General features: G+C 35.9%; 1 protein-coding gene across 1 annotated transcript; it reads right to left on the minus strand.

Moving 5' to 3' along the window:
* Positions 1–5,199: 5,199 nt before the first annotated feature.
* LOC148958684 (uncharacterized) lies at positions 5,200–9,035 on the minus strand. The gene is made up of 2 exons (XM_089111819.1): positions 8,902–9,035; positions 5,200–6,589 (listed from the first exon to the last, which is right to left on the minus strand). Exon 2 carries the CDS (start codon positions 6,556–6,558, stop codon positions 6,208–6,210), a length of 351 nt encoding a protein of 116 aa, XP_088967945.1. The 5' UTR covers positions 6,559–6,589; positions 8,902–9,035; the 3' UTR covers positions 5,200–6,207.
* Between the last annotated feature and the right edge of the window lie 5,011 nt (positions 9,036–14,046).

The following is a 14,046-nucleotide window of genomic DNA, read 5'->3' on the forward strand; positions in this document are numbered from 1 at the left end:
TTTCCATAGATACATAGTGTATATATTGTTGTTCTCCTGATGTAAAGTTATGATCGATACATCGCAATAATATTTAATTTTCGTGTACAAAGTTGTACTTTTGCTTTATCAATTCTTATTCCTTCTCCATATTGTTTATTCAAATTAAAGTTTGGGAAATTAAAGCATTCTTAGTGCATGGTGCAAAGATCAAGGATCACACAGTTTTTGGGGCAAAGGCTTCTGGCTGATCACTGAAGAATCAGAACAAAGGATTCCAGAACTTCTAACCACATACAATACTGACTGTATTCAGTGCTACTTTCAAGATGGTTCAAAGAAGATGGTTGAACGCCCCCCTACTGATCGTTGTTCAGCCACGATGGTCCTCGTAGTTTTTCTAAAACCGTGGTAGAGCATATGGGAGACCCATCATATCAGCACAGTTTAGGGATGGCAAAAAAATATCATCAAAGCAAATCAATTTTTTTAAACTTCAAAATTCTTACCCCAAAACCAGAAAGAATGCAAAAGGCGTCTAAATATGCTAAATTAGGTGTAGTCAGTGAAGTGCACGAGATGGCAAATGGATTGCTGTAGATTTGCCTGGTTGATAAATGTAAGAACAAGGACCACATCTCAGTCGATTAACAACAGATTCATCTGAGTTTAGAGGTATATGTTCTTTTACATCATTATAGCAAGTTTCAAAATGTCATATTTCCGCTTTATTTCATTGTTTGTATTATCATTCTTTGTTTGATTGGTGTTTTTATCTTTTCAAAGGGTTTGTCTATGAATTTTCTCCTCCGTCGTCCGAAAATCCAATGAGTAGTGACGTAGATAGATCAATATTCTGTGTTGTATCAAATAGTTATTGTCATTGACGTCATCTGTGAAACACGTGGCCAGGCCTTTCATTTCTATTTTCGGGAAAATGATGTCAATAAAAAAAGTGTTTCAACTTGTTTTTGAAGTTACGACCCAGCATTTGGTAGTAATAAGCTCATGGATCCTCATTTGCATCTTCTGCAACGTTTGGTCCTCAAGTTATTATCATTCTAATTGTAGGCTTACTATTTTCAGTGGAAAATTTATACCTTTAGATCTCTTCTAAAATACGCTAGCAAAATTTTATCACAAGATTCAACTCAAATTGATCGCTGGTAAGCAACTTGACTTTCGTTTGTCCAGCTGGAACATATTACTTTTGCAGATGCAAGATAATTGCTGTTTTGCGTTTATTTAGGGCAGGGACAGGCAGCCTTTTCATCCCGGGGGCCAAATTTACATCATACAATGGAGGAGCGGGTTGGGCCAGGAAGGTCTGGGCAGAATCTTAAAGTGTCTTTCAATGAAGAAATATATCAAGATATCAACGCAGAACTGCAACTTACCTGGTTCAACAGATAATCGATGTTTCCTCACCGGATACGATGTTTCCTTTATATCTCCCAATTTCAACCAAATTTTGACTAGAATTTCAACGGAACATGATATTCCCCATTTGTGCTGCAATTTAGATCTATGGAGGTATGGGGCTGTTCTGCTTTAGCCAGCTTGCCAAAGTCAGGTCAAAACCAATAGAGAAAGAGCGCATCTACATGCTTATTCATTCTGAATTTGTGAAGTATTTATACCTGATCAACTTCATCTACGAGGAAAACTGCTTCAAAATACAAATGCTTGTGGACGTCTCCATTCTTTTTGCTTGTTAATGGGCTTCAATACTACAGACACGAAACATTTTACGTTGATCGATAATTTTACGCAGCAAGCTATCATTTTCATAAAACTTTTTAATTTTTGAATATTCAATTTTGAAAGTCAGAAGGCCACTTAAAATTTTCTAACTGGCCAAATTTGGTTGCCCACCACAGATATAGAGCAAACGAAAGAAACAAATGCAGGATTTTTAAGAAGTTAAATATAGAGTACCAAAGTGTGAGGTCATCATATTCTTTATTTTGACAATATAACCTCAAAGAACGGCATAAAATACCTTTCACTATGCAAAATTAGTGTGATATGTTCAAAATTGGATGAGAAATGGTTCATTTCAAGTTTGCTAATGGCCTGGTACATAAAAAAGACCAAATTGCAAGAGGTTTGATGGGGAATACCTGTACTTTTTGTAGCCATATCTCAGCCAACTTGTAACATATTTGAATTATTTTCCACATTTAGTAGTAGTTTATAATGCATTTTGGGTAATATGGTCAAGATTGAAAAATTCCAAAAATATTTTTTGTGACCTCATTACTTCAATGCTTTTTAAGGTACCATTTCAGCTGCCATCATTTTGCAAAATTTTATCTTCAGAATTAGCTTTATGGTTTTCAAAATCCTTCTGGCATATTCTTTAGAAGGCAAAAAAATAGTTCTCACAGACCCCTTTTACAGTGAATCGAATTAGAACTTAATATTTTATCAACGCCATGTATTGCCAATGCCTGAACTTAATTTCTTTTTGGTATGCACACAAACATCATGCTTAGATTCAAACACTATGTGGGCTGGTGCAAGTGGGCTTCTGATGAGGTGTCTAGGTCTCTTCGTCGTAGCTAAAACTATGTATTTAGTTTGTTTGAAATCTAGGGAAATGGTAATCTAATTTTCTTTTAAGGGTCATTTGCAAAGGAGCTATGCGAGAAACCCTGCGTTACAGCGTTGCAAAAGTTACGTTTGTAGGCCATCAAAAATAAATATCATTAAAATCATTAATCTTTAATCCAAAATCATTGAAAATAAAACAAGGTCACTAAAAGTAAGTCATTTTAAGTCGATGAATAAAAAATTGGTTTTGTCGACTTTTAGAAATTAGGCAGCAGTACGGACAGGGCATTTGCATCTACTCAAGATTACCTCTAACAACCCTTTCATCCCTTTGAGATTAGTATGATGAATTCAGAAGGATAATTACGGATTTAGGTGAACTGTAGACGAAAAAAGGTGGATCGTGAAAGGGAATCACTGTCGGTGACTTTTTATTAAATTCACGCACATAATAAAAGAAAAATGATTAATTGTTGGTAAACATCGTAACAAACCAAATACCCTAGATTTGCTTGCAAAACAATGCAGAAATTGCAATCAGATTGGCAATCAGAGAGTTTTAGGCTTTCAAATGCAGCAGATTTTAGTCACTTTACTTGCCGCTTTGTCATGCATAATTCATAATATCACAAAAAAGGTGATACGTTGCAGAAAGTAGATTTCTAGCATACTTGGTCATCTTCCTTCCACATGCAAAAGCTACCGCGGAAGAGGAGGAGCGACTGAAGAGGGCTAAAATTGCATTGCTCGTGGATTTCAGCACGTTTAGCATGAAACTTTTTAACCCTCTCAATCTATAAAATACTCTGCGGCCCTTGGCAAACAGATTTCAGAAACGGGCAGCTAAATTAAATTTTCGATTAATATCCTGCAATCTTGCAAGAGTGCACTGCTAGCTAAGCTTTGTTGATGCTTGTGTTAAGAAAGAAATTTGATAAGAAGAAAATGGAAATCGCTTTATTTTTGCGCTCTCGCTTTTTTTATTTGAAACAAATAAATGACACGATTCTCCGTCTTAATACGTCTTTCTCGTCAAGAATAGAATCTTCTATCGACTTAAAAATATAATTGGAAAGTTAAAAATCTAGATAACCAGTTCCAACTTTATTCATCAAGATTCTGGATAAAGGTCTTTATCAAATCGAAGCAGTCCTAATCCATTAGGAATGCTCCTCCAATGAAGCATAAACAATAATGAGTATGACGAAGTTTACATTTAATCTTTTGCAATCTCATAGATTTAGCTTGTATTAAATACACTGTGTATTTATGTATTCAATTATTATCAGGGTTTTAGAGGCTTTCATTATTTTTAATTAAAGAAACATGAATCATGGAAATGATGGAAATAACAATCGATAAAAATGCGTTGGCTGCAACAATTTATATTCAAAACGCCAAAATGAATTCGTCCAGATAAACAACATAGATAATTTCTTAGCAAATGTTGTATCAGAAGTTCCACAAGATTCATTTTACAAGGGATACTGTAGAATTTTATCTTATTATTTTGCTTGAAATGTATTATCAAGATTTGAGCGGTAAGCTTTAAATTTTGTAATTAGCCTAAGGCGTTTGATGCCTTAGTAATAGAGAAGTAGGAGTTACATATTTTGGGCTTTCGCACAAAAGTTTGTCCCTTGACTTAGATGATTGTATCAAAGTTGCTTGGGCTTATCGTGCTTCTTTGAAATACCCTTTAGACGCCATTTTGTTCTCCAGTCCTTTTCTTTCCTTTGGTGGAAAATTCAGTGTGCTTCTTCAAATCATTAATCATTGTATTGATCTCTCAAAGGTTAGGCCTGAATTTACATTGCAGAAATCTCTTTACAGTTCTCTATGTTTCTGCTCTTAAAGAAAGTCATGTTTTCCTTCTCCTCTCATATCGTCCCTGGGTATCTAAGGTAGTACTGATGAATCTGCTCTCTGTTGGGAAAAAATGAACGTTTCTTGTCCCAACCCTGCCCAGAATTTTAAGTTGCTTGTCATGTTGGATCCATCAAGTTATTTTTCAGGCTTAGGAATTATATGGGTAGGGTGGAGCGACTTGTGCCGATGCACCGATGGCCAGTCGTCTCTTCCTATGATGAGGGAATGTAGCAATGTTTTCCTCAGTCGTCTCCTCAAGCGCTGATTTGATGCGGAAAGTGGCAATGTTTTCTGAAGGGATTATTCTATTTAAGTACAAGCAATTCTTTTGTTGTTTTTTCGAGAAAAATTTAATCTGAGGATGTTACACTTTCACATTTCAACTTTGCAAGATAGAATCAATCTCACTTTAACGTGGCTCGAATAAACTGAAATGATTGCAAACATTGCACACTTTTTTTGCTGGTAAGAAAGGATAAATATAAAATAGTCGACAAAAAAGCTCTACTGTTTTGCAAGAAGGTAGGATAGCCATGGCACCCACCGCCCTACCCCCTTCATCGGTGGCCCTGGAAAGGTGCCAAATTCTAATGTTTTTCCTTATTTCGCAATTGATTTGATTTTGCACTGTGAAAGTGCGCATATTGCACCATGAAAAGTCAGAGAGCAAGTCATGCATCTCTCTGGGACGACGAGGAACTTTGATACAAATTTGGGGTGACGTGCGAATCGAATCGACTTGATGGCTGCACGCGGGAAACCCGTCTCTTCTTCTAGTTCTTGATCCATCATTTTTATTCAGGGTTTTCTAAGACATTACAACGTCACCATACTGTATTAGCCTCGTGTTTGGAAAAAACCTGTTGATATAGCCTCGTTTTGCATTGGTTATGAAAGTTGCAATGACTGGCAAGTTGGCTTTAGTCGTAGCTTAGCTCTGTCTTTAGTGTTCAACATAAGAACATCCAACATTAGTGAAAGCAGATTTTTCGACCAAATCCAAAAGTTTTTGTGTTTAGAACTGCGACAGATTCCACAAAAACTCGATTTTTGTATCCAGTTCTTAACGTAATTATAAATTATGAACAAAACACTGCTGTCTTTGCGATTATCTTTGTAAAATATTTGTGCGGCCGTGACCATTGTCTTGCTTTGCATTTTTTCAAAACGTTAATACTTTTGAGTTCAGTCAGGTTAAGAAGAAAATAAAAACTTGTCTTAGATTTAACAGATTCTCCGTGAATTGAGATTTTGGAGTCAGGAGAAAGAAATCGAGATTGTCTATCATGTGCTTGGTATCTTCTGTCGTTGACTATTTACCGAAAGAACATAGATATTCTACATACACCCAAAAAAATACGCAAAATATTGACATTATAATTTAAATAAATTTTACAAGCGAACAGTGGTATTCAAACTTGTTTTGAAATTTTAGTAAGAGCACCTTTGTGAATGAGCTGCTCAGCTAGAAGTTACAGGTCAGCTTGTTATGTTGTTGGTCTTAAACGTAATTTCCTATCATAAGAATCAATGAGAGTTCTTGGGAGTTGAGAAGGAATCAATGGGCTTTTCAAAAAGTTACATTATTTGTAACTCCTTCTATGAACTTAGCTGGGACATCAATTTTGATAGTTTGAAGCATGGTTCTAGTTCAAATCAGTTAATTACATGACTCATACACATTCGAATGGCCTGAATTGCAAATTAAAGTCTTAAATATATTACTTTACAGGTAAAGCCGTTTGGGAAAAGTTGAGTTTTCAGAAAAATATTTAATCCTGTAACACACTGATTGGATAAAGTCTAAATTATTCTTGGGTAACTTCCAGCCTTTCTCTCAAGCTCACTGCGAAATTCCGTCCTTTTTATTTTGTTTTCATCTTTAATTGACTTTGAATAATCGTTTTTATTGACCCTCCAACCAACTTCACCAACCCATGACGCTTTGCTTCGGTAATGCACACTGCCTGCTCCTCCGTTCAACATTTGTCGAATTTCACTGGTTGCAGCTTCAGGGCCTTTATACACTGATTCGCCGATGTAGGTTGGATCAAGGTTAGCCCTGCGACACACGCGTAATCCGTCAGGTCCAGAGAAGACTGCCCGCGTTGAAGTACTGTCTTTGACAGAATCGGGTTCACGACGGAAAGCCATTTTCGTCCTTTTCGCCTTTCCTTCTTCTTTTCTGAAATACGGCAAGATAGATCTATTTATTATCATATTTTCGCACAGAATGCTATTTTTGTAAGTTTATACCAATATTTACTTGTTACACCCACTATTTTGATATTCCTTTCACGTCCTAATTCGAGACCTAAGTCTAAATTCTACCTTCAAGCAAACTTGTCGGCCATTTTGAATCCTAGAAAAAGACCCTTATTATTATCATAATGGTACCTTCCAAATTTTTGTCTTGGTAATTGCAAGTAATAGGTATCTGAACATGTCTGCAAAATATTCCCAATAGATGGGGGTATGTTTATATTCCTAAAGACCTCCAAAATTATCACATTAATTTTCGGAACCTCAAAACCTGTTACCTGATGCTTTGGCGTAAATCTTGACAACCTCAGCAGTACATGCAGGCAGTGCTGATGAGAGGGGGTTCAGGGGGGTCACTGACCCGGGGGCCCGTGACTTTAGGGGCCCATAGATAATTACTTTGTAAGCAGTGCAGTTGATAAACAATTAATAATTAGCAATTCAGCGTCTCCATTATCAAAACTTACCAATAATAGACAAATTAATGGGAAAAACCTTTAAATGAAATAAGGTAGAAGCAGCAACAGAATTAAAACCCCATTATATTTGTCAAACAGAGCTGGTAGCTTCAGGTAATTTTCTAGTTAGTTAACAAAATAATTTCCAAGTCTTTGCATCTGTAAAAGGGTCAGTTATGGAGCTATAGTAAAGTCTTTTGGAAGTTTCTTTGGACAATTTGAAGGATATTTCAGCTGATGCAACACTAGCAGGCAAATTCAGAAACAACCTTAACGCAATGAAAACATTGGGAAATAGGCGTTGCAAATTCAAACTGTAACAGCTGCAATAGTTTATACTTCTTAGAAAAAGTGACTACCTAGTGATGTTAAGAGATAGGTCATCCTTTTATTTTGCGCAGAATTTTGCAATTTTTTGCTAGGTCATCTTCAACCTTGTGTATAATCATAGAATACTGAACCCCTCCCATATCTCGCCAATTGACGTGAATCGCCTAATTATCTTTGCTGCAACACAATCAATACTAACAATGCCGACATAAATCTTGAATTTACCAAAGACCTTTTCCTGGTTTTCACTTCAAGATAGATAGGTGTTGGTCTTCAATTTTTTGGAACATCTAGCTCCTCGTCTAAACGAGCTTCTTCCAAGATCGAATGAACTAGTTTTTTATTGACAATAAAAGGTTGCATTCTGATTGCTACATGTGAAGTTTTTCAAATTATTTGAATAGTGAAAATCTATTTGGTGCAGCATGTCCGTTTGATCAAATTTAGTATTTAAACGCTCTTCATTTCCTAAGATTTTTCTTTCGTTTCTTTCTTTCGTAAGACTAAGAATTGCATACTTTATAGTTAAGAAATATGCATACATTATGACGACAGTATACCAGTCGTACTTTGACTATATTGAAAAGACTAGAGAAAAAATAGCCACCATCGCAATTTCAGCAACCAAAATAACCGCAATTTTAGCAACACTTGTCTCAAACATTTAGCCCGGACCCCTTAAAAGAGTCGCCTCCGGTGTGCCTTGCTTTCTTCTTTCGTTTTGACCCGGGGCCCAGGAATCCTCTCCGCGGCCCTGCATTCAGGTTTTGCTTTATTTAGGCCTTTTTTCTAGAAAGTGCATTCGTAAATATTCATTTCAGAATCTATTTTATCAAACCTCTCTCCAAATCTAATTTGTGTCTAAAGACTTCGGAATACTTAACTGTGGTCCATTTTCAATCGAAGGCGTCATAAAAAACATGTAAAAAATAAGCGACAAAAATCCATTAGCAGATGTTATTCGGTGGCGGCAAGCAGTGTTTCTTTTCAATGATAAAAATATAAGACCGATCTATCTAAGTAGATCTAACTTTATCATGTAAAAAACCAGCTAAGTAGCGCAATCGTTTGCAGTTGATAAAACCTATTTTCTATTTTACGTCATCAAAAGTCTGCTGCAGTGAAAAACTTAAATTTTTTCAATGAATTCATTATCTTCACTATTATTCGCTACATTGTATTTGCTGGTATTAATTTTCTCCGAGCTGTCTTATTTTAAACAACTCCTATGCTTCTTTTGTAAACATTCACACAATAACATTCAAACTCTTATCTTTGAATATTTTCTGACTTCACTATACCAAGTAACAGTAAATAAGTTGAGATTTGATGTGCAGTTTTAAAATAAACAAAGTAGAAATATATAATTTGCTTGATTCATTTCCCTGTCCTAAAACGGTAAGAATCTTAAACTCAGACAAACAAATAAAATTATAAAGTAATATACCAAAATGGATGTTGCGTAGCGCTCAACTTGTAATCCAATTTGCCCGATTAATCATTGCACGAAACGGCTTGATGTTTAAATCGTTACTAAGCGCATGAACAGCGTAAACAAGCAATAGTCCTTATTAATATTAAATGGTTCACTTGAATTAGTTGAAGTTCTCCGTAGTTAATTTAAAAAACGACTTTTTCTGCAATGATTTGATCAATGGCAATTGAGTTTTTTGTAAGCCGATCAATAGAGGTTTTCACCTTTCAATTGAAAACCTGTCCCTATTTTGTTTTCGCTAAAAATAATCATTTTCTTAAGATTTTAAAGTTTCTTGTATAAATGTTGCTTAGCAATGCAAATTTGAGACCTACAAGAGTTATTGCCTACTTTAATTCTTTTTTATAAAACAGCTCAAGGGATCTGGGATTGGCCTCCTTAGTTTTGGTAGGATGATTCAAAACAACTTGCAATTTCAAACGTGTAAGATATAAACAATGGAATGAGGTAACAATGCAAGATAATTCTATATAATACCATTCAATGTTTGGTGCGCTGAGACAGGGGCAAAAATTGGGGGTGTAAGGGAGTGTCACATCCCCAATTTTTCCAACAAGTTGGTCCAAGCCAGACTAGGCTATAAATGTGAATGGTTTGTCCTTTCTACGGATCTGGGACCGGGTGCGAGAATTAAAAATATGAAAGAATTTCGGCGAGAATTTCATAATAAGCGCGAAGAAAACTACCAAAAAAACTAAGACAAATAACCTAGCGAAAAGACTCACCCGAAAGTTGCTCTTGTCTTAAGAAGACCAAATGTGAATTTGGATGCGCCTCAGACGTTATACTCGAGAGAAGCACGTAGCCAGCCTCTCTTTAGGACAGCAAATTTGATTTTTACCAATCTTTGAATTCAGTATGACATTAATAAAAGGGTATAAGAATGTATTATTTGATACAAAACGAAATAGATATTTTATCAAACTGTGAGGATTTGTTATGAAAAGCCTACCCGAACTTTTTTGTCAAACTCAATATATGCCCCTTAAGGCCGATTTCCATTTGACATTTTTTTGTGCGCGCGAGCGTAGCGCCCAAATCTCAGCATGGAAATGGTAGGTAACCTTTGTTCCCCAAAGGAAAAGAGATGCACTGGTGAAAAGTTGCACTAATAGTTGCACTGGTGAAAAGTGCTCTTAGAGATGGGTACATTCAGGCAGGGCCGCGGAGAAGATTCATGGGCCCCGGGTCAGGACAAAAAATAAATAGTAATACATGCCTAAGGCAGACACTTTTAGGGGGTATGTGGAATGCTCCTCCAGAAATTTTTGATAATGATGGCTGCTTTAATTGCTCTGATGGCTATTTTGGTTTGGCTAATTGCTAATTGCTATGGGGGCTAAACTGTACTGGTGGCAGTAGCGTAGATAGAGGGGGGTCAGAGGGGGAAAACCCCTGCAAAGCTAAACTGCTATTTTGTTGGAAAAGTTCTGGTCTTGTCGGAAATTTAACATTGTTGTCTATGTTTATCTAATTGTTATGTTTTGATAAGAAAGAAATTAAAGCTAAACATAGCTAAATAAGCATAAAAACATCTGAATATAACGAAGGATTTATTTATTCCAGTTCCGATGTCGTTATGTTATGTTAAAATTTATGAAAAAATATAAATGCTTGCCAGGTTTTTGTCAGGAAAATCAAAGTTTCTCACCCTTCCTGTCTACGCCATTGTCTGGTGGCTATATTACTTTTGTTTGCTATTTGATATAATTTTAGCATAACTGATATCTTAGAATAAAGTCTTAGAATATGGAAAATGTTTAATTCGTAACTAAATTCAATCACAACCAACACACTGTTACAAATAGATGCACATGCCAAAAGTGTACACTCTTTTCTTTAAGAACCAGTAAAGTTACGCTCAGGTTGACTGTTCTTAGTTTTTCAAAAATCTGAGGCTAGATTGTTTTTAATTTTGATTTTAAATTAATAGGTTGTATGCAGTGCCATTGCTAGCTTTTTGCTCTAGGGAGGTGGTCAGGCCTCACTTGTAAACAAAGTGCGCGAGACAACCTACATTTGCCGCCATGTTTGAATATTCACCAAAAAAGCACCCACACATTGTGTCTCGTGAATAGCAATGACTTTCTGCCGGCGGCAAGTACCCGCGTATCCATGTATAATTGCAACCGCAGCCATTACCGCTCAATCTTACGCGTTTAATTCCGAACAATTATACCTTCTCGACCAGCCAATTCTTGGCTAAAAAACAAATAAAATTTATCTGTATCAAAGCCCAAAAGCACTGACAGTATATGATAAATATAAGAACACGGTCTAACATTATCTCCAGGGTTCTCAACTCTGGAAAAAATAAGGCCAGAAATTTTCTTTGACTTACAATTTGGCTTGCAATTTTTCATCAAATTTATTTGCTTTGCCTTGAAATGTTGTCAAAATTTCAAATTCAGGTTAACAAAGCTACAGCAGTATTGCAGATCACACTACCAGTAGTTGGTGTAAACAATGATATACAACAACACAAGTTTGGTCTCCAGCCCGCTCAGTGTGGTTGCTCCATAGAGCCAATATACCCTGTGGATACCTCGTTGTTTCCACAGCCGAGGCTTCCTGGACATCGTCATTCACCAAAAATTGAATTGGCATTTGACAAACATGTTTTTTCCAAGGATAGCTTATTTTGGATGATCAGGAAAGGGGTATTCTGGCTGAGATGGAAATTACAATAAGTGAGCAATTAATTATAGATTTATTCAAAAGATATACATTATACAATTATGTAGCCTTTGCATGTTTTAGAGAAAAAAGGGTTCATTTTGGAATCAATTTAATGAAAAACAAAGCTAAAATGTCTTTTACCAAAAGTTATTTGCAAAAAATTCTAGATTTAAAGTTTCTACATGTTTCTGTGTCGCAATTATACAATGGCCACATCTAAACCCAATGTCTAAACCAGTGCCCTTCCACATCCCCCCCCCCACCCCAAGATGCTATTCTGTCCTGTAACTAATGGGAGACCTGTTTGATGTTATTCCTCCCGAACTGCTTTAGCAAGAATTCCGAGCTTTATGAGTTGCTTTGAAAGTCGAATTTTGATACCATAGCTTGGATATTTTGAATCCATAATCCATTTGGATTATTAACGTAGGTGAAAATTATTGTTTACCGGTCTGTCATAAAGTGCTCGATACCGTATAGGCAAAACTGTACTTTTAATGTATATGCAAGTTAAAGTTTAGTAATTGTATTTATAATTATAATATTTCTAATATATTTATAACATTTCTAAGAGAGATTTGTTTGAATTTGCATCTAGATTTTTTACTCAATTATTTCAAATCACTCCAATATACATAAGATGTCTGTGGGAATAATTGTACGCCAGAAAATTTTGGTGAAATTTCCTTTTAAACATGCTGGGGGCTGCGACATGGCCTTAAGGAGGGGGGTGTTTTTTTCATAACTAGGTGACTAAATATATTTTACCTATCTCTCCTTGATAAATAGCATAACCAAACCAAACCAAACTTTCTCTAGCCAATGTCTTGCCATTCTCTAGTAAAAGAGTACCGATCCTTTAGTCTCTGCCCGTGACAATTCTTGTCATACATTCGAGTTTAGATTGAAAACACTATAAAGGACAGGGTTCGCATAATAGAGGGGAGGTTAAAATTATTTTCTGAAGGGGGGCTAAATAACCAAAATCCAAGAGCATGATGTTATTAAGGGGCTTTAGCCTTATCAGTCCCTCCACCTCTGCAGTCCCCTTGACAGAGTTTCGTTGAGCAAGATTTGTTGTATAACGTTCGTAACCAGGAATTCTAAAAAAGTTCGTAGATCGGATATCATGGCAATCATGTTTTCCTTTTGGGTGGTTTTTATTGTTTTCTCAGAATTGCTTAATGGTCCACTTTGATTGGTCAACTATACCGGTCTTGTGCTTGCGTTTTTCTGACTGGACTGTTTCGATCCTTAACTGGGTATATATTTTTCATCGTGTTCTTTCGGACCCTGATTCTGACGTTTTATGCTCTGAGCTGAGGAGTGTCAGATGAAAAGCTTTTAGCCAATATGTTGTAAAATGTTTGCTTTTTTCAAAGCCATATTATTAAAACATATATTACTATCATGCATCACAATATTTTATTTTCAGCATAACCAATTAGCATCTCTAAATATTTATTAGCGTTCACATTCTTTTCTTCTTTTATATCGTTGTTACAGTTTTCTGAACCTTCTTTTCGTTTTCAATCTACGCGAGCAAAAGTATGGAAACGGTAGGTCAAAATGGCGACAAAATTTCAAAATCAGAACTATGTGGCGAAGGGGCTTGGAATGGAAACGATAGGTTATGGCGGTAAAATGCATTCGCCATTCCATCGACTTTTGGTTTACAGAAAATTTAATGATTGGCTTGCTTTTTTGAGGTGATGAATTCAGCAAAACTTTGAAGCACTGCTTCAAAACAATTCTGTAAAAGATTCTCTGAGTATTCATGAAAGATGACTACGAAGTGTCACTTTATTGAAGAAAGGTGAACGAAAAAAGTTCAAATTTGAAGCAAACTGCTTAAAGCTTCTTTCCCATGAAAATTTAGGTATAACTGCAAATATTCTTTGATTCTAGATATTCTTTTTTTATATCGCTGTTACAGTTTTCTAAACCTTATTTTCGTTTACAATAGATGTAGGTATTCTACACGTCAAATCGGGCATTTGACCTAGATAGCTCCTTGTGGGTTATTTTCATATGTCCGACAGCAAACACACTGAACTGTAAACTATCAACTGTACATAGATTCCTTGTTATAAAATATATTGTAAATTGTGGTTCATCTATCAAATATACATGTAAATGTACTAGGTAGTTATTGCCGTGAATGTAAAGTTGGAGTAGTCGAAAAATGTTGGAAATTTGCAAAAGAAAGGGCAAACCACAAAAGGTGAAATGACTGCGTTGCTAGAATGCAGTGCAGCTTTACAAGGAAATCCTACACTTTAGAATTTTAGCAATTTACTTTAAGTTTGATTCATTGTGCTTAACCGATTTTGTTTATGTTTTTGTTTGTTGAGAGAATGGTGCGTTCCTTCCCTGGCAACGCGCTGCGCAGCAGATGCTACGCATTACTTGACCGTG

The sequence above is a fragment of the Rhopilema esculentum genome, chromosome 12 (assembly GCF_057945365.1).
Source record: "Rhopilema esculentum isolate cy_ngs chromosome 12, ASM5794536v1, whole genome shotgun sequence".
NCBI classification, from domain to species: Eukaryota; Metazoa; Cnidaria; class Scyphozoa; order Rhizostomeae; family Rhizostomatidae; genus Rhopilema; species Rhopilema esculentum.